The sequence below is a fragment of the Carassius auratus genome, chromosome 32, assembly GCF_003368295.1.
Source record: "Carassius auratus strain Wakin chromosome 32, ASM336829v1, whole genome shotgun sequence".
NCBI classification, from domain to species: Eukaryota; Metazoa; Chordata; class Actinopteri; order Cypriniformes; family Cyprinidae; genus Carassius; species Carassius auratus.
The window spans coordinates 29476886-29498840 of NC_039274.1; the positions used below are offsets into that span (position 1 = coordinate 29476886).

The 21955-nt window shown below is 37.8% G+C and overlaps 1 protein-coding gene across 1 annotated transcript in view; it reads right to left on the reverse strand.

The window, feature by feature from the left end:
* Window positions 1-2895: 2895 nt before the first annotated feature.
* LOC113052033 (exostosin-2) overlaps window positions 2896-21955 on the reverse strand; it is a 33174-nt gene continuing 14114 nt past the window's right edge. The window contains exons 9-15 of the mRNA XM_026216294.1: window positions 18501-18632; window positions 12315-12504; window positions 10119-10285; window positions 7897-8040; window positions 7427-7555; window positions 4266-4348; window positions 2896-3481 (exon numbers count right to left, since the gene is read on the reverse strand). Coding sequence (XP_026072079.1) covers window positions 3343-3481; window positions 4266-4348; window positions 7427-7555; window positions 7897-8040; window positions 10119-10285; window positions 12315-12504; window positions 18501-18632 — 984 coding nt within the window. The 3' untranslated portion in view covers window positions 2896-3342. The remainder of the gene's footprint in view (window positions 3482-4265; window positions 4349-7426; window positions 7556-7896; window positions 8041-10118; window positions 10286-12314; window positions 12505-18500; window positions 18633-21955) is intronic.

Here is a 21955-nt window from a genome sequence, read left to right on the forward strand (position 1 = left end):
GTGGTCACATGTATGGATTTCATTGGATTCCTTTCTTGCAAAAAATAAAAATTTTTTTTTTTTATTGTAAAATATCCTAATTAGAAATATATTATTTTATGTGTGACTGAGGGTTCTTGATCTTGTTGTATTGTGGGTCTGGGGATAAAATGCGATATATTTGGGTTTTTGATATGTAAATGAACTTAAAATAGTTGTGATGGCTTAAAGCTAAATGTATGGCTTTTGAATCACTTTTAATAATTATTTACTTTAAAGCTCGTTCATGTTCTATATATATTGTGTGATTTACAACTGTAAGTTATTGCACTTACATTTTCTTTTGTTATTGTTTGAATTGCTTCAAGAACATCTGACTCGAGTGGAATAGCACTATAAAATGTGTACTCACATTTTTTTCAAATCTGAAAAACAGGCTAAAGCAAGTTGTACATTTTGTTTAAAGTTTAATCAAAACCTCTCAAAAAATTAAGAGGCTTTGTTTTTTTTTTTTTTAGAAAGACATTTTCGGGGACATTTGACATACTGTTCTGAGTTGGATGTAACAGCAATCTTACATTACATTAAAGACATGAAGTACCTGTTGGCTAGAGACTGTGCTTTTAACTAGGCTTTCCTTTAATGGGTTAAAAAGCGTACATTTAAAAGTTGATCCATTACAGGTGCTGGGTATTGTACTATGGATGTTTCATTTCATTTGACATTTTCTGTGTGCTAACTTTTATCTAAATCCAGATGAATAAAATCTTTAAAAACAGAATCAAACTAAATATCCCTGTGCAATATATTATTAATTCTATTAATAAATTGCAGTCCATGAATGTAGATTTTGATTCATAAATCCAGAAAAGCAGCACGAAACAAAGTGGACAAAAAACTGCTGATATTAGAGGATTATGAAATGCATGTTAATAACAGGTGACAAATGCCTTCATAATGCAGAAAAGGATAGCTCAGATAGGCCTTAAAGAGATAAATGCTCCCTCTCATACACATTTTTCTAAAGTAGACAAATTTTGCATAAAACACTCTTCACAAGCTGCAAATAATCTGACACTCGGTGTATAATTGGTCATTCAGTGACATTTCCAATACTTAACATGTTGCTGAAATTCTCTTACCAGATCTTCACTTTCTTCATGCAGGAAGAGTCAGAACAGGAATAGATTTCTCTTCACAAGTTCACTCCCCATGGAGATGAAATGAATTGATCTCAGACGTGCAGGCTTCTGAACCTAAATCACTCAAAGCTCTCAGACATCTGCTTCTGGGCCCAGACAGAGACCGTTGGAAAAAAGATGACAATTCATTTAAAAGCTAGTCACTGAGTGCAACTTGTTGAAACCAAAAGAAAGATGTTATAACACTTTTTAAAATGGGACTATTTTAACTTTACAACACGGTCTTAAAAATTCCACACTCATATTGTGAATATTTCACATTGTGAAATACTATAAAAAAAACTAAATGCAATGCAACAGTCAAAAATGCATTTATACAAGAAACCACCATTAAAAAAAAAAACACTTTAAAGGGGTCATATGTTGTGATTTCAATTACAAGCTCTTGGTGCATAAAAAAGATCTGTAAAGTTACAAAGACTAAAGTCTCAAATCCAAAGATTATTCTTTATAAAAGTTAAGAGTCAACCACTCCTTCCTAAAATGTCTCATTATATCACGCCGCCACTTCTATGTCACAACGTGGAAAGATTTCCATAACATTGCCCAAATGTTCACCCAGAGAAAGAAGGTGTAACTTTTATTCTCGCTGTTGCCACCAGCACCATGTTGCGGAGACGTTGTGTGTTTCTTTGTTAAAAACAAAACCACTATGACCTTTTAAAAGAGGACACAACTTGAAATCAGTGTTTAAGTTGTATTTACAACACTGTTCCAGAACAGTTCAGAGGTGTGCAGTGCATTTTGCAGAGGACTATTTCCTGTGAGAGTAGCCTAAAATGCCGGTGTCTGTTTCTATAAAGTGAGGCATTTCCAACTTTTTCAAGGACAGTCTGGTAGTTCTGACTCACAGTTTTAAGTATGTTTTCATATGTAAAGGATTTGCCACTGATGACTGTCAAACATAGTTTTAAGCGAGTTTTAAGCAGTGTAGAGTAAGAGTTAGAGCTTGTTGTTTGTGGCTCTCCGATCTCAAATGCAAACATGGTTTTATGTTTACGTGGCACGATACGCAATACAACGTCTAAAAGCACAGTATAAGTCATTATAATCAGTAATGCACTGGATAGCTGGCCAATCACAGCACACCTCGCTTTTCAGAAAGATGAGCTTTGTAAAAAATGGTGTGTTTCAGAAAGCAGGGCATAGAGGAGCAACAATAATGTACAGTATTTGGAAAATAAATACACAACACCAAATACACCAAATAATGTTCATTTTAGCAACGTCATATGACTCCTTTAACAGTCAAAATGACCAAAATGCACATCTCTAAATTAAGCATTTATTTTTTCACACTCTGTTTATTACATATAATAATAATAATACATCTTAATGTAAAAAACAAACAAACGATTCAAAGAAATGGAGACATCAAAAGAAATATGAAAAACATTAGGAGTATGAATGAGTTCTTTGCAATTTCATGGCATATAACTACATTGTAATCAGGTGTACAGTATATAACTCTGCAAATATTGTCTTTTAACATCTAGCAATACCCAAAATATGCTTTAATTAGGCAGTCATAAGAGCTGGACTAAACAGGGAACATTTATATAAAATACTTTTTTTCCAGCAACATTCAAAAAGTCAGCAACTGAATGTAAAATGAAATGTCAAACTGATATAACTCAAACTGTAATATTAAAATCACTAACAGCGACCGTGCAAAACAATATCTCATGTACAAACTAATGGCCTTAACACAACATCCGAGATATTCAGTTTAATTTCTGCTACAATTCGTTCAGCGTGATGCATATCTTTAAAATTAAAAAAAGTTAAACTATAAATGTACATTTACTTTAATATATATTTATCCTCCACTGTTTTCCAGTGGGCTGTGAATTATCTCTATGCATTCACTTTCCTCACACAGATAAAGTGTCAGCCACAAAGAAGGTTTTAGAATGAGCCAAACTCTGACCTGTCCTCACAGAAATCATCAACTGACTCAACGTGTCGGCCTGTTTCAGTAAGCGTCCTCAAGAGAGAAAACATGATAATAAGTTATACAGTGCATAATTTCCCATTAAACAACTAATGGAATGGCACTCCTCAAAAGTCATTAGGTCAGATAGAGAACAGGAAAGAGAAATCCTGGAGTGTCCATAGACCGTCTGTGAAATAAAAGTGGTGGGAAAGAGTTGTAGTACTGTCACAGACTACCAATGTTGGGGAAACTTTTGAGTTTCTCAGGGAAGTCGTCTTTATAGAGTACAGGATCGGCACGGTGCTCGACAACCTTCAGAGGCATGGTGCCAAACACAGAGGCGAACTTGTTTATGCACTCAGATCTGGAAAGGAAAAAGAAAGAGGCTGAAAGACTGGAGGAAAAAGGAAAACATGGACAATTCTGATGCCAATGCTGGGAAATCTGTCTTCCAGAAATGGATGATGAGGAAAAAACATTCATGGTAGAACCTAACCAGTGTTTTGTAGAGTCATCTGAATCATGAGGTACATGCACAACGTTTTCAAAATCCCTGGCATTCCCGGGACCCTGCACTTATGACAGGAAATGTATCGAGAGAGAAGCATAACCAGAGGCAGAATCCCCTTCATCAATCTAAACAAGTGTGACCCCTGGAAAAGTTCAGCAGTCAACGGAGTCCCTGATTGGCTGCTACTAACTCCGTATTCACTTCAAGGTCAAACACTCTCTCGCAGGCTGCTTCGACTGCTTTAATGTCTCAAACACAGTTTGGAAGTATGAAACCAATCATCAAGACTGATTATGCTTCAGTGGATGAGGAAACGGTTGTGATTTTCAAGGAAAATCAATTCAAGCCTTTCTGATGCATGCTAAGCCTGGTTCATCCTTGAATTGAAACACAGAATGAATCAATGATTTGTGGTGAACCTCTGACAGAGAGGAAAGTCACAGTTACTTGAGAAGGAATGTTTTTTCGTAAGGTCCAGTGAATTTGAATGTTTTGATCTGAAAGCACAGGAAAGTATCTCCTGTACTGTGCTACAATGAGCCAATTGTTGGTTAAACCCACAATGCGTTTCAGAAGCCAAGAATGCTGCCAGAGCCTCCTCTGCCCAACTAAAGGGGAATCCCTGTTTATACTGTACCTCTCCACCATGTGTGTCTGGTCCAGGGACAGCCCGTCAATCGCTGTGCACTCCGGGCACTTGAATTTCTTCCGAGGAGTGACCTAGAGAAAGAGAGAAAAACAAATGTGATGTTTTTGATCGTTTATTCATAAGTCACAATGACTTTTTTGTTTTCAATCTCAAACTAAATCTCAGTTTACAGTTAGTTTTAGTGAAATTGATGTAGTGCTTTTTGTGTGTGTTTGTGTGTGTGTGTGTGTGTCTCCATCTTACAAAAAAAGTCCCTCAAAGTTTGTCCTAATACATTTTTGGTCTTCTCAACTATAGTCCTGGTGACCCACCTACCAGAATGTTTTAGATGTCTCATTAATTAAAACACCTGATTCAACTCAGAGTTTTTAATATGGTTAAAATATGGTTTAATATATAACTTTATGGGAGTTGGGTACCAAAGGAGGACTGGAGTTAAGTTACTGTACATGCATTTTTGGGATTTTTTTTTCTTTTTTGCAATTTTACTATAAATTACATGAATATTAATAACAATAATAATGATGAAGTATATTTAAATATACATGAGGATAAACTTTTCAGTAACTTTTGAAAGGTATTCAACCAAAACTGCAAATATACTGTTAAATATATAGACTCCATAACAAATATATTATATTTTTATTTGTTAATGATGTCTTAAGTTATATAATATATATATATATATATATATATATATATATATATATATATATATATATATATATATATATATATATATATATATATATATATTTATTTATAAATCTGTCAAAACATTTTTTTTTATATTTACAGAAGCAAACTTTTAGGACTTTTATATCATTAGAGAGATCATTAAAAGGCAGACTTTCATGTTTAATTCAGTGCCTAAAACTCAAAAGGGTCACAAAAACAAAACAAAAATTCTGACCGACATTTGCCTTTAGTTCCCAATTTAAGGCTGAGAAATCATGACACACTCCTTATATTAAAAAACAAAAAAATCTGAAAGCATTTATCAGATGTTTAATGAGCTGGGGCTGTAATGATGGGCCTCTGTGAAGTGTGTGTGTTTGGGAGCTGAGTGGGTGGACATGACTTGATGACAGGTCATATAAGTCAGCCGTCCGTGCCCGTGGCCTAACTAAACGACCGTATCTGCCATGCTCATTAGACGAATGATGTATGACCCCTCTGCCCCATCCATCCTTCAACAGCACACACACTTGACTGACACTCTCCACAGTGGGGCACGGGATTGGAGCACTGGGAGGTGTGGGTGAAGTGGGGATGTGGAGGAGAGAGGGGAGAAGGTTCACAGTGTAACTGACTGCAGGATGTATGTGCCCCAGTGAGCTTAGAAAAACAGAGAGTGCAGGAAAGAGGCAGACAGTGGCATCCAGATAACAGAGGTTAAGGCCAGGACTTTACAGGCCGAACAGCACACTGTAGACTACAAACTGTAGAGGCTGGAGGAAAAAGGTAAAAGCTGATCAGAGACAGAGCTCCAGGGAACACTGTCAGAATGCCCGCATTGTTTTAGGGAACGCCCACATTGATTTTTACAGTAGACATAACACACACAGTTTCTGCCAATCTCATGTTAACCTTAAGTACCTATAGAGTAGTATTGCATCCTTCATATCTCCAAAGAGTCTTTAGTTTTATTAGATTTATAAAAGACAGATGCAGCTTCACGATTCTCTATAAAAACAGTCCTGCTCCTGGAGACGTGCTGTGGGCGAAGCTAAAGAGTCGAGAGCATGCAAAGCTTTTGCGTAGAGATTGTCTGCAAGCTGTGACATTGAAATAAGTAAAACAGAAACAAAAACACACTTGCACAACTCCACTGCTGCCCCAGAAAAACAAAGTGCACCCACTGTTCCCTTAACACTGGGTTCTTTGGGAAGCTGAACAAGGTTATCTTTCTCTCACAACCAAAAACTCACTTCTGTAATGATATTGTTGATTTTGTGGTCAAAAACAAAAAGTTAAATGCTTCTCAAGCAAGTACTGTGCAGTGCTTTCAACAACTTCTGTAACCCCAATGAAGCACGTTGATGATGTGCACGCTCTGGCTCTCGCTTTGTTTGCTGTGCGCACGCTCTTCCAGGAGAATTGCCCATGAAAGGAATTCCATCTTTTTATGACATCATACAGGGCAATACTCAAAAAAAAATAAAAAAAAAATAATGAAACTTATACAAACCCTGAGGGAGTGTATTTGGCACAGAAATACTCATTAATACGTCCAACTCGTTTTTGAAACTTTGGCCATGTTTAGCATGAGAATCCAACTGTTTAAAAGTATAAATAAGTCAAAATGCATGAAATAGTATTAGACCTCCCCTTTAAGGGATATATATATATATCATGACTAGACTGTTGTTGAATCCTAAGTGCTATGGGGAAAGTAATACATTTCACAATAGTTGTAAGCTTGCATTCTTAAATAGATATGATGGGACTTGGTTACCGGGATCAGTAAAATTTATTTTTGAAAGAAATTAATACTTTTATTCAGCAAAGACACATTAAATTGCTATAACTAAAAATTCAAGACATTGATAATATTAAAACAAGAGTTCTATTTCAAATGAATGCTGCTGAACCTGAAATTCTTCAAAGATTCAGAAAAAATTTATCACAGTTTCCATAAAAATATTAAGCAGCTCAACATTAATGTTGCTGCTGTTTGCAACATTGATAATAATAATAGGAAATGTTTCTTAAACATTAAAAAAGCATATTAGAATGATTTCTGAAGAATCGTGTGACGCTGAATACTGGAGTTTTAATTCAACTAAAATAGTTGTTGTAAATTGTAATAATATTTCAATTTATTACTTTTTTAACTGTATATTTTTTTATCAAATAAATGCAGCCTGACGAGCTTGAGAGACTTCTTACAAAAACAAAAGAAAATTTTTTGAATGGTAGTATATGTAGAAAATTCAGTATCAATACCATGAAGATTTTGGCTTTTGATATTAGTTTCCATTAGTGATTTGGGTGGACTAAAGAAGGAGCTTTGTGTACTCTTATTTCAAAAAAGCAAGAACAACTTCGTTTTCCATGATATGGCCTATTTGATTGAGTTGCAGAAACAAAACAAACAGGCACCATCAGAACACAACTGACCATATTTTACTCTGAGGTTATGTTACCTTTATTGGGGCTTTGCCAGTGATGTTGGCCACAAGGAAATTCATGGCAATATCCTCACAGTTCATATGAGCATCCACCCAGTTCTTAATGTCTCCAGGCATTTTATATGTGTAGAGATAGTTGAAGTACTGAAAAGAAAAAATAAACTGATGTCAAAACATTTTTGGCAACGTGAGAAACACAAAAACATTTTGCTGAAAAGAATGACCTTAATAGTGTTCCTGTAGCTCAATTGGTAGAGCATTGCACTATCAAGCGCAAACTTGGGGGTTCGATTCCCCGGGAACACATGATAGGTAAAAATTGATATCCTGAATGCACTGTAAGTCGCTTTGGATAAAAGGGATAAATTTAATTTTAATTTAATTGAGGGTACTGAATTACAAATGACGACTTGATTTCTAAAGGAGATAAAGGGAGGACAGAGACATTGACAAGATGATAGCAGAGTCTATTATTTGTGCCATACCTTATGATAGAACGCAGCTCCAGTTAAGACCATTGACACTTCATTGGTCCACTCAGATTCATATTTCCATTTGCCCATTTCGTGGTCCCATAAGTGGAGCCGTCCGGGATATCCAACCAGCCTATCTGGAAACTCACGCCATACCTAAACACAGACACAAAGAACACATATGAGACATTATATAAACACATCACAAAATCCTTTAAAGGATTAGTCAATTGTTCAACAATTAGAGTTGTTTTAGATAATGCTTGCTTCAAAGGATGCTAAACATTGAATATCTAGGGTTAAATCAATGAAGTTTAGGTCTAAATGTTAGTTAATCCCAAAAAAGACAGGCAGACATACATGATACGATATTGAAATTCTTGAATGTTATTCCCCTGTGGCAAAAGCAGCTAGTGTTTTAGCCAGGCAGCCATGTCTAAAGCTGTCTTCCATTTCATACAATTATCCATAAATTACGCTTCATTCTCTCAATAGTGCATAAATGCCTGCAGGTGAGTTGAAGGCAAGCCTGTAGCCATGGACAGCATTGCTTGTCCTGTCATCCTTCATATATATAAAAAGAAAAAGTAAATTATAAAAAGAGAGACTTCAACTGTTAGGAATGCTTTGAGATGCCGAGCACAGATTTATGCAACAGAGGGTTGCTCAAAAATCCTGCAATGCATGTAAGCTCAACTTTAAGTAGGAGTGACCCAAAGAGGTATTGGGATCACAGTTCTGCTCTATCATCACTGTGCATGTGGAGAAGACAATTAATCCCTGGCTGATCCAGATACAACCCCTGGAAATACTGTGTATTTAGGCAACTACTCACAGTTTCCACACACACAGCTTAGGAAAATAAAAATTTCAGCATCTCCAAAAAATTTAATATTCCATTTTGAACTTGATTAGTTTGAATAATTTTGAGTATAGATACTGGGTACCTTTTGTCTAGTTTAGAACATGTAACCACAATTATGGGAAAGACCCTCCACAAGGAGGGTAAGCCACAGAAGGTCATTGCTGAAAGGGCTTACTGTTCACAGAGTGCTGTATCAAAATATATTCATAGAAAGTTGACTGGAAGGAAAAAGTGTGGTAGGAAAAGATGCACAAGCAACAGGGATGACCACAGCCTTGGGAAAGATTGTCAGGAAAAACAGATTCAAGAACTTGAAGAGCTTCACAATGAGTGGACTGAAGCCGGAGTCAGCGCATTAATCACCACACTCAGACGTCTTCAGGAAAAGGGCTACAGCTGTCACATTCCTAGAACCAAGCCACTCCTGAACCAGAAAAAACGTCAGAAGCATTTCACCTGGGGTAAGGAGAAAAAGAACTGGATTGTTTCTCAGTGGTCTAAAGTACTATTTTAAGATTAAAGTAAATTTAGCATTTCATTAGGAAATCAAGGTCTGGAGTCTAGACGCAGACTGGAGAGGCACAGAATCCAAAGTCCAGTGTGAAGTTTTCTGAAGTCAGTGATGATTCGGGGTGCTGTGATGTCTGCTGGTGTTGCTCCATTGTGTTTTATCAAGTCCAAAGTCAATGCAGCTATCTACCAGGAGATTTTGGAGTACTTTAAGCTTCCATCTTCTGACAAGCTTTATGGAGATGCTGATCTCACAGCCCACAGTGCCAAAACCACTTCCAAGTGGTTTGCTGACCCTGGTATTGCTTGATTGGCCAGCCAACTCACCTGAACTGAACCTCACAGTGAATCTATGGGATATTGTGAAGAGGAAGATAAGTAACATCTGACAAACAATACAGAGGAGCTGAAGGCAGCTATCAAAGCAACCTGGGCTTCATTAAAGCCTCAGCAATGCCACAGGCTGATCTCAGTGCCACACTGCATTGAAGCACTAATTCGTTCAAAAGGAGCTCCAACCATGTATTGAGTGCATAATTAAACCTGCTATGGAGATCTTGAACATTTCTGTTCTGTAAATCTTTTTTTGATATTCTAAAATATTTTTTTTGAGACACTGAATTTTTAATTTTCCTAAGCTGTAAGTCATAACCATCAGAATTAAAACAAAAAACTCTTGAAATATTTCAATTTGTGTGCAATGAATCTATAGTATAAAAAAGTTAGCTTTTTTTCCAACTAAATGACAAAAAATAAAGAACTTTTCCATGATATTCATTTTTTTTTTAGATAGACCTGTATAGTAAACCTACTTTGTTGTAGTACATAGTACTAGTAGTACACAAATAGCTTTTACTACCTCATATCCAAACTGCAGCTCATCTGAGGTCAACATGATGATGTCATCATCAATGGCCAGGACAGCTTCTGTTTCGATCTCATCAAATGGGAAGAAGCGATTGCTGAGCTTGTTTTCTTTGGTGCGGACCACTTTAAGAGGTACTGTGACTTTGGGCCAAAGTGACTCTGTTACAGAGAGAAAGAAAACAGTGAGCTAATAATAATACACTGTCAGATTCAAGATGAAAAACTATGAGAGATGGCAGTAACTATGGAAAAGAGAATGTGGGTGGATAAATCTAAACACATCACTGAGTAAAAACACATATGAATCTAACCACACTTTTACATTCTTCTCAGGGCAGAAGAGACAACGCTCTTTATTTTCAGTTGTGTAAGAGCTTGGGAGGAGTTCAGAGCATGCAGAAGACAGATGACACACACAGTGTCACCTAATAAAACTGACGAGAGAAAGTCTACTGAAGTCGGGGTATAGACCCTGGAAATCTTAATAGATCTGGAATGAGCTCATCTCCGGTAGGTCAATGCAATTCAGCCTATAGTTTACTCCACAAGATCACACAACAAACTATAAAAGAAAAAAAGAAAAAGAAAAAAAAGAACAGAAAAAGTATTTCCTAACTGCCGGAAAACCTCCCTGGCCTCAGACAAAGGATGAAAGAAGGGCCAGATTTTCACATGCAAGTAAACGGATTCTGTCACCACATCCAAGCCTGGCACGGAGGATTCAACAAAGACACCGACAAGTAACAAAAAACACAGACAAGATGGACTACCAAGACAAGCAACATTTTAACAACTAAAACGAACTGGTAAATCCAGAGCTGCACAATGCACAAGCTTAGACATTAACACATAATAAATCTGCACCATAAGAACAAGCGTCAAATAACATTTAATGAAAGATTTTAATGGCCTATAATCACTTCCTTGCCCTGTACTGATTTTTTCCCTTGGGCTGTACTTTATGTACAACCATTTTAAAAGAGCTTTACCAAATTATATCCCCTCTGACACCACCATAGAAAAGCTCTCCTTCCATCCAAGTATTAAGCCCATTGAGAAATTCTCTAAATGCAGTCCTATTGTCAGAAGTCGCCAGCGCCTCATTAAAATGACAAACAGTCAAGTCTTGGGCAGCTTAAGCTGTTTGAAATAAACAAACATTACCAGCAATGGAAAAGGGTATGGAGGAAATCCATCCTCATCAGGGCCTGAGCCCCTGGTTGACCCGTGAACAGACCTTATTAATTCTAATGGGTCACAAAGCTTGAGCCTGGCTTCACTGATGCCTCTAATCAAAGGCAACAGCGAATCAAACGTCTACTTCAAAGTATTTCCCTTCATAATGGCATTACACAAATCTATGGAGAGGATATATTTAATGCCCCAGTCCTCTTACCAAATTTCCAAGAGACTTCATAAACAGACGAAAACCTAATCGTCTAGTATCATTAGAGGCAGAGCCACAATAAATTACTACTAATATCAGCTTATTCTGACAGGTCTAATGGGCCATAATTTTGACAACAGCCATAGGAAAGGGAGACCGTTATGGAAACTATCCTTTTGGTTTGACAATAAAATTTAAGGGTGGACGTCTGGTTAAAACAGGCCATATATCACAATGAATTAAAATACACTTAATTCGTCTAGTCAGGAGTAATAGGACCCATATCAACAGCTCTTAGTCAGTCAATGAGAAAAGCAACATTTCTGCCATCTACTTATGTTCATCTACATGTCAGGAACAGTGCTACCAAACACTCTGTATCTGAAGATAAACCAGAGAGGTTTGGCCACAGCCCAAAGCATACCATGCTTTCAATTCTCCAACTTCAAGAGGAACACAATTTGGCTATTCACTGGCTTATCATTCATCTGTTCCATATCAGGGGTTTCATGTCTTTTGTGAAAGCCACACCACTGCATTTCATACGAGTGTCACATTTTCATTCCATAATAACTGAAGCAGTCAGAACAACAGTGTAGATTTAGTCAATCTCTTATGAAATTCAACTTGCTTAACAAATAAAATACATTTAGTCAAGCTAAATTATTATTTTTATTATTCTTTTTATATATTTTTATCCTGAACAAGTATGGCAAAAACCAAGAAAACACAAAAATACAGCATTTAAAATTACATATGGTACAAATATACAATGCAACCCTACAACAATGTGACACTAACCTTCAGGGGGGCTCTTGTTCTGGTTGTTCCACACCACCAGTAATTTGGCCAAGCTTGGCACCTTGGAGATCTCGGTGATGACCCTAAAGAGACTTTCGATTCGATCATAGGTCAAGACCACAGCCGTGAACCCAGGTGAACGCGGCGGTATGAGAGGAAGGAAAAGTGGACTGTTCACACTTGACCATTTCTGTTAAGATAAAAAAACAACAACAACAAAAAAACAATGATTCAGTGGGAAACTCAAATTCAGTGTACCTGTTTTCTTACCTTTACAACAAATGCAAGTACTTTCCATGACCTATTTAATGACTTGAAGTGCAGTAAAGACAATCAGCAACCTAGGACAAAACATGGCTTTATTTGGAAACACGCATGGACTATAAACTTGAAAGATTACTAAGAATGTGAATAACCAGCAGTGGAGGGTAGGTGATTAAAAGTGGCATGGAATGTCAAGAACACAACCAACAAAGTTTAGAGCAGAGTTAAGAAACAGCTGCCACGACCTTTCACTGCGCTAAACATTCACCTAAAACTTCTCCTTCAGACCTCAAAAAATAAAAATAAAATTATATATATCATTTTTTGAGGTCTGAAGGAGAAGTTTTAGATGAATGTTTAGCAGAGTGAATGGTCATGGCAGCTGTTTCTTAACTCTGCTCTAAACTTTGTTGGTTGTTAAACATTCACCTAAAACTTCTCCTAATTTTATTTTTATTTTTTGTCTGAAGGAGAGGTTTTAGGTCAATAAGTCAGAAGCCAAGATCTCACTCTCTATAGCCTAGAGAACTGCTATCAGCTGAACTTACCCAATAAAGCATCTCTATCGTGACAGTCCTGTAAAACTTCTATCGCAGCATAATCTGCTGAAGGCTTTGTGTGTATAGGTGCTACATTCCTTGCAGTAGTCTAAATTTCTAAAGGGAATGGATTAAGAAAGAATGTTTTCCTTAGCTGACCTTAGTGAAATCTGGCAGACAGCAGAAGATGACAACATGAAGACCCAATGCACTGTGGTCAGATATTAAGAGCTAAATAAAATACTTCCTTGCTTCAGGCTCTTTGTCATTCCATGGCATCCGTCCATCCTTTTCCTGTTAACTGTTCTGTATCTGAATTTGATTAGAATGTTAAACTTCCTGGTGTTCTTCTTGAAATAAAATGCAAACATATGGTATTCACTGAAGCTTGGTCAAAACAACAACAGCTCTTAATATTTCCATTACTACAAAATACGTATAGAAACTGAGAACTTGAATTCCAGTGTCAAGCATTTATAGAACAGTAATTGTTATTACCATTAGGTCTAGTTAACACCAACTCAGTATGTTTAATCTCATCAAGAGACAGTCAACATCAGTTTTCTGTCTATTACTGAAGATCTCAATCCACACAGCCCAAAAACAGAGATCTCGATTACACAATATTTCTCAGACCCATCTTATATTCACTTCATAATATTCAGAATCATTTCTGGACATACTTAAAATTGGAACTGCAAAATAGTTAAATATTAGATCGAAACTCTTTCTCTTGGGTATATAACTATATATTGGCTCATATTCGTATTTTATATTATTTCAACATTATTCTGAATGATCCCTCCACAGTTCTGGTACTTATAAAACCAGCTTACTGAGCCTGTTAATCCATTAGACCAGCATCAAAGCAAGCTCAAGTTTTAATGTAAAGTGATACACCTATTAATAAGCACTATTCCGATCTATTTTGGATCTCTTCTGTTGCTGTTTATCCCAAGCTGTTTTGTCGAGAGTGCAATTTTATGATTGCACTCCAATGAACTCTGCTGCAGCAGGGGTGCAGATGAGTCCTGGCAGGACAGGGGAGAAGCAGGGGTGCTGGGACGCTATCGGCGTCAGTGGCTGTCTCCTGCCAGTGTGGGGCTTGGCTCATCTTCCTGGCCCGCTTTAAAACAGCCTGTAAACTCCCAAAGATGCACAGACTGGAGCCCAGATCAAGTGACGCTGTAAAGTAAATACTGCGAGTGCTTAAAGGGCCTCTGATGCGGTCATGAAGACTGCTGTTTATTGGCCTGAAGGATGAAGACTGAACGCAGACGGAGTACACAGACTTTCTTTACCGTTCATGGTCTCTTCTATTTTGTCAGTAGAGAAGAGATACAAAGCGAAGCAACAAATAGCAAACAGCTTGGTGCAATTCTAATGAAAAAGAGTGCTTCAACTTTAAGTTTAAGACTAATTTAAAGACTAATTCAAGCTTTCAAAAAAAACTCACCAATGCTGAATGACAAATAAGGACCTTGTCTGAAGAGATTAAGTGTGAAAGAATTTGCATCTGGTGTACAGATCCTAAACTCTGTAGCCAAAGCCAATGACATTTTCATTTCTATCAAAAAAAAAAAGGAGAGAAAACATCAAATATTTCACTTTGTCTACATAAAATTCTCACCTTCATTAAAATTTTCCTCATAACCGTACTAATAACACCTTTAAGGTGTGTGTTTGATAAAAAAAAACTAAAAAGGCCTCACGAAATGAGAGCCGCAAGCAGAGATGCTATAGCGCTGATAGCCTACAGAAAGGCTGTGGGCTCATTACACCCTCCTATCCAGCAGCTGCTGAAGGTGCCCGCAAATAGAGAGCGGTGGTTAATCAGCTCTCTCGCAGAGTTCACCACGCTCTGTCACCATGGACACAGCCATCCTTCATACAACATCAGTCAACCATCCTGCTAATAAAAAACTTTATATGCCAATGGAAATTTCTTTGAGGTGCCTGACACCAAAAGCAGAGGGGAAATTAATTAATGTACCACTTGTGACATGTAAGTGGTAAGATGACTCAAGAAGAACACAGGGGTGTGGGGTGTATAAGCTCAGTCTGAATGCTCTGATCTAATTTTGAGCAGGCTTCAGTGCATGTCGAGCCTTTGTGATTTGTTAAAGTAAATAGGCAGGACAACAAGACTAATTTTTTATTCCGAATATTTGCTTGAGGTTAGTCAGTGTTCACCTGCTATTTAGAACAAGCCGCAAATGACCAGGTTCTCAACTTTTGGCTTGTTTCTTTGAAGGCAGATTTGCACAAACCAAATCCAACCAGACTCTCCAAGGTCTGAAATATGGTGCCAAGAAGTCCAATTTAAATCTCTTCATCTATACTTTGAAATGCATTATGCAGAGACAAACTTCACCACCTAAAACCAAGGCCGTTATTATCATCCCGGATGTGAAAGTGTGCGGGTTAGAAACAATTACTCAGGAAGAGCTTGTTATTGGGCACCAGTATTCTTTTGTCACATGTGAAAAGAAGAGGTTACAGGCGGCTCGAGTGATTGTGAGGGATTGCAGGCCGTTTCATGTGGGCCGAGGGGGCTTGGCAAGTCTTGCAGCTGGGATCACACTAGTACAGCTTTGGGATTAGTCGAAAATGGAACCCAGATGAAAGCATGGACGCCTGTTCAATTGCAAAGACTCAGTTTGCAGAACATTTACCTCCAGATACTCATTGAAGCTGATGGGCAGCGATTGCTAACATCACAGAGACTGGGCTAAAAAAAGAGCTGCATTCTAAGTGGCAGCGGCTTCCTGCAGATTTCAACTGTTGGGAACAGGCACTGGTCACGTTGCTTTAGTTTGTCCTTCAAACAGATGAACAGTGCCTGCCGCCTTCTTTCTGATGCCAGAGAGAAATTGGATTAGAAATGTATACATTAGTCTTGCCACGATAGACAGTGTTGACTGTGTAACCGGTTTTAAGCTGCAACACTGGTTACATCACTTTCCCACCGTGACACCATCTCCACCGTCGTTTTGATTTTTTTTTTATGTATTTGTTTTTTCTTAAAATATTTATTTGAAGTAAAAATAATAATCATAAATAATTTAGTTTAACAGAAAGCATACACTATAATTAAAACTGAACGCAGCTACAATGCTTCGTGCCAAGAGAGTCACGTCACAGCATAACTGCGTCATCTCTTCTCCCTGTGCTGCATCTCATTGAAGCCGCCACATTGGCCACATTGGATGAAGACAGACAACTGACAGCCAACCTGAAAGCCGGCATCATGTCTATTTTAAGGGGGTTGCACACCGGACGAGAAGCGCAGCACCACGTCTTTAAAATTCAAACACATTGTTTTCTATGAGTGTATGAACACCAGCAGCGACATTCGGCATCTGTCCACGCTGCCCAGCTATGACTCAGGATGCCGTTTAAATTCCTGCCGCGCCATCTGCATAGTTTTATATTAAATTAGCTGGAAATTGAGCTTGTGCATATAGAATTTGCGCATCCGGTGTGCGCGACCTCGAGATGTACTAGACACGGCGTATCGCTTCTCATCCGGTTTGTGACCACCTTTAGACAAGAAATATGAAGCTCTGCCAGAAGCAAGCCAGCAGCTTATGAGCAAGACGATATTTCCTGGACCCGCACTACCGGGGCGACTACGACCCGAATGTTAAAAAGAGACAAAGAAATGGTAATTCTCGGTAGGAACCCCGTGAGAGAAGAGGGAGAACAAAATGAGGAACCCCACGTCGAGCCGCAGCCCAAAACAAAAAACAAAACAAAAAAACTCTGGAAGAACTGTTAATAAATGCAAATTTATGGTGTTTTTATTTAGTGAGCTTAAGTTTTTATTTTATATTCGTTTCTTATTTATATGGTTTTATCTTATTTAAACTATGTAATTTATTTAGGCCCATTTTATTTTCTTATTCGTTTAAAAAACTTTTTAATATTGACTAAGCAGTAGGTCGTTCTATGGTTCTTATTTGTTTGGGTCCACAGTTTGCCGATTTCAGATATTTTTTGTTATATATATGTTGGTATTTTTATTCGTATATCACATTTAAGTTTTTTTTTTTGTCCATTGAAGCAATTGACACCGGATTGCCAAATGCCACTAATTCGAAAGTGAATGTTTAATGCGCACGCATTTATAAGCGATTTAAAAACAAGGAAGAGAGGACACCCCTCCCCCCATGGTGATACCGGTATTACCCGTGTCGTCACACGGCGATTAACCGGTGGGAAATTTTCATCATTGCTCACCGCGGCAACCCTAGTATACATCACTTGAAAACACAAGGTGCATACACGTTTACAAATTACACATCTGATGTAGTAGCTTATCTTCTACAGCTCTATTAACCTTTCAAGTTATTTCAGCATTTAAAAAATCTGACCAGGCATCCCAAAACTGAGTGATGTAAAGAATTATTCACAGATAATAAATGTATGATGGAACATAAAGCATTCGTTTGGTAAGCAGAGGATGAATGTGAATTCGCTCAGAAGTCAAGCACAAAAAGCTGCCTGTCCTAACGATGTCTCCTAAGGCAGAGCCGGAGAAATGTGCTTTCAATTATGTCCCGGTGGACATAGGGAAGAAGAAGAAGAAGAAATGCACTCGATTTACGTAAAGCTCCAATTCTGCTCAGCGTGTTTTTACTGAACATTCAGTAAGTATTTAATATTTTCTGTAATGTTAGCAGTCAAAAAGAGAGTATTAGCCTCTTGGGGTTCTGGATCCCTCCATTTGATCTGAATTGTAGCGTTATGCTGAGAACTGGAAAAAAACAACAACAACAACAACGAACAAAACCCCAATGAACTCCATGCTCCTGCTATTTCTGGTCTAAGCTCTGACTGTGTACAAAATCAGAGATGAGGTGAAGGAAAAACAAAGTTGGATTTAGTTTTCGGCACACTGCAATGTACGAGTTGGGATCTGTGCTCAAAACAGACCTGACTGACAGACAGACAGACATGGAGACAGACGAGTGTCCTTCATGTGATGGAGTATTCTGAAGCTCATACCAATGTGCAATGTTGTCTTTACAAAGCTGTCTGCTGCCAATGCTGAGTGAAACAATGTGAAATAACATATGATGTAAAAGCTCACTCATTTTATTTTTTAATGGTACAAGCTTACGCTCTCGATTTAAATCGTCCATACACTGTATTCCAAAAAAGTCACCAAAGAAAGTTGAAAAATCAGACAGGGTAGGAATTATCATAGATTGCAAAAAATAAATAATAACTGTAAATTTGTTGCATTCAACATCCAATCTGAGAAAATGTAGATTATAATTACAGCCATAAATAACACTTGGGCAGTTTGAAGAAACTACATTTAAACCTTGAAATTCATTGTATGTATATAAAAAAAAGACCAAAAAAAGATACTTACAACTACAGAAGGATTGTTCCACTCTTCGTAGGTACGAGCTGCATAGGGGTAGATGCGGTCGTTAATGATTTGGAGAGTTGTCATGCCAATAGCTTTCATGGAGCTGAAGTAGGCTTCCCAGAACCAGTGGGCCTAGGGAACAATAAATGGCATTACTTTCAAATATTTGTGCAAAAAATATTATGACTGATAAACAGAAATGTATAAATCACACAAAATATGTTAAAAACACAAACCAAAGGCATAAGATAAGGCCTCTCACATCCCTCAACTCTCACCATCCTGCTCGTGCCTTTATGACCCCAACACATTTTCAAAGGCAAAACAGTCCATTAAACCCTGGTGACATGACTGCAGGCCCTATTCCAGACGGTTATGAGCCCTTCAGACTATCAGTCTTTTAACTTTTCCACTCGAGTGGCACTGAGACTGCAGCTAAAGTTTAAGGGCAGAGGTCAGGTCTTAACGCTGCAATGTAATTACACTTTTGCCATGTTAATTGAATGCTGTTTAATACAGAAGAAAACAAACATAGTACCACTGTACAAATTTCATAACTGTGATTAAAAAAGTTTGGGGTCAGTACAATTTTTTTTTTTTTTTTTTATAAAATCAATACTTTTTTTTTTTTTAAGGATGGATGAATTAAATTGATCAAACATAAAGAACAGTAAGACAGTAAAGAATTCCACACTGACCAAAATAATTCACAGAAATTATGTTCTTTTGAACTTTCTATTCAAAGAATCCTGTTTTCAACATTGATGATAATATAAAATAGTTCAAACAAGCTTGGCTCTGACTTCCACCCACTCCGAGCCGCTCATCCAAGCCAGCGAGACCAGGTGGAGGAACTTGGTTTAAATTCTTATATCTTGGCGAGGCGGGGGTCCTGGAAGCACAAACTCAAGTGGAAGGTAGAGCCTCGAGGCCCTGTGGTCTGGTTCAGAAGAACTTAGTGGTGCGATTTATCTACCATGCCCATGGCTAGCGACTCGGGGGCCAGCAGTGTTCAGACAGGCCGGAGTCCCTCTCTCATCGACCAGAGTTTGAAGCTGACTTCGGTTCACGGCTGAACACCGGTCCTATAGATCTCACTCATGTTGTTTCTCCTCTCTGTTGTTTACTGCCATTGCAGAGATGCCTAGGCTCCGCCCCCTTCTGGACCTGGGCTGGAAGTTGCAGCGCAATTTTTAATTTAAGAAAATCAGGGCCGGCCTGCGGCATAGGCGGTATAGGCAAATGCTAAGGGCGCCACTCATCCATAGGGGCGCCAGAATGAGTGAACGAGTGAATTTATTATTATTTTTTTTTACATTATTTTTTTTATAATAGGCTACTATTTAAAAAACATTAATTCGAAATACTACCAAATAAAGCAAAAAAAAAAAAAAAAAAAAAGTCCCGCTCTTCTATCTTCCCCCGCCCATCGAGTGCTTGGAGTGCGTCAGAAATAGAGCGCGTGCACGATCAGTTGTTGGTAATTTGTTGTGTAGCGTGCCCGACGCCGCATCCAATGTAGACAACACTGCTTTTGTTAACACACAGCTCGTAGAAATGGGCCTGGCAGCTCGCGCCAGTTCCAGGCGGCAAGGAACTCGACCGGAAGTTGAAGTCGGGTGGGGGCTGCCATCTTTTAGCAGAACTTCACTTGCGTTAGCATTCCCATTGACTCCCATTCATTTTGGCGTCACTTTGACAGTGAATAACTTTACATCTGAGGCGTTTGTCTATTATTTATTTCTAAAGATACACGACAATGTATAAAGGGCTCCATTACCTTCTATGTTACATTATGGCCCCGTATAAACAGTTTTTGTAAAAAATAGGCTAACGATTGCATCATAACCACTCGACTCTATGTCGCATTACCGTACAGACAGGAGGAGAAGCTCGCAGGCAATTAACTTAATATGGTGTACTGGCGTTAAATTTTAAAATACTATACAAAATAATTAATCAGAATACTTACTCCTGCTCACTCACGCCAAAGAACTCCCCGCTCAAGCTCGCCGTCTCTGCAAGATTAACGTTGGCAGTTTGCACGCACAGCCACTTAGAAGATTTACATCTGGCAGACAGGTTGCTGATGTCGTCAAGCTTTGTTTGAGTCTGCGCGTCAGAAACGAAAGTGCTAAAAAACGCTAAAAATGGGCTTCACTTGTCTCAATTGAGTTCCAATGGGGTCGCTGTGTCCATTTCTTTTACTGTCTATGTGCAGTTCTAGACACGGTGAAAGTTTCCTGATTGTGACGGAAGGCCGAATTTACATGACACATTATAAATGAGCATAGTCTGCGATAGATACAGTGCCAAAAAGAAGAGAAGAGGATAAAGACAGAAGTAAAGAGATGTAATGAAAGAACAATTTATTGCATAGGAGTAAGATACTATAATTTCATGGCAGTTATTTTTACCTTAAACTTAATTTTAGCAGTTGTTCTGAGTTCTGAGTCCCCAGACTGTGATTTTGTACAATCATGTCAGTTTTAAGACGCATTTTTTATTATCACTTTTTTATTAATGTTTTACTCTACAGTTGTTCAGTTTTGGGGGGATACAGTACAGGCCAAAAGTTTAGAAACATTACTATTTTTAATGTTTTTGAAAGAAGTTTCTTTTGCTCATCAAGCCTGCATTTATTTGATCAAAAATACAAAAAAAATGTAATATTGTGATATATTATTACAATTTAAATGAATTTGTTTTCACAATGACAGGGTGAAATGGGCTGTGATGCATGGGGCGCCAGGTAAAATCTTGCCTAGGGCAGCAAATTGATCAGGGCCGGCCCTGAAGAAAATCCACCCTTAAAAACCACACTTTTTAGACCCGCCCTAAAAATTACACTTTGAACACATTATAATAATGTTTTTTTTACGATGAAACTTCACATGTATATTCTAGAGAGCAATAAGATTAATATTACATCTTGTAAAAAGGGGCATAAATAAATAAATCTTACAGATCACAAACTTTTGAAGTGGACAGAATATAAGATTTACAATGGCTACTTTTACATGCACACTTTTTGTTTAATCGGACTGAATTCATTAAGATTGATGAATCTGACTGTAGTGTTTACATGAACGCTTAAACACATTTATACAACACTTTATTCATATGTCATTTCGTTATTTCTGTGTCCTTGCACATGCGCAGTCCTTTCAGTTTCATGGTTCAATCCGATCTAGTGTTTTCTACGCACTCTTAATCACATTGGAAGGGGAATAAACCACCCCCTTCAATCTGATCAAAATTTCATTCAGATCGAGCTCAATCAGATTGATTAAGGTGTTTATCTTAAAGTTTTTCAATCCGATTGAGCCATCAATCCGATTACAAATGGATTATTTGGGTGCTTGTAAATGTAGCCATTGAGAAATAATTTTCATAATACCATTAGAGAAAAAAAAGCCTATACCTTTAATAGTTACTACCAAAATGTTGAAAGC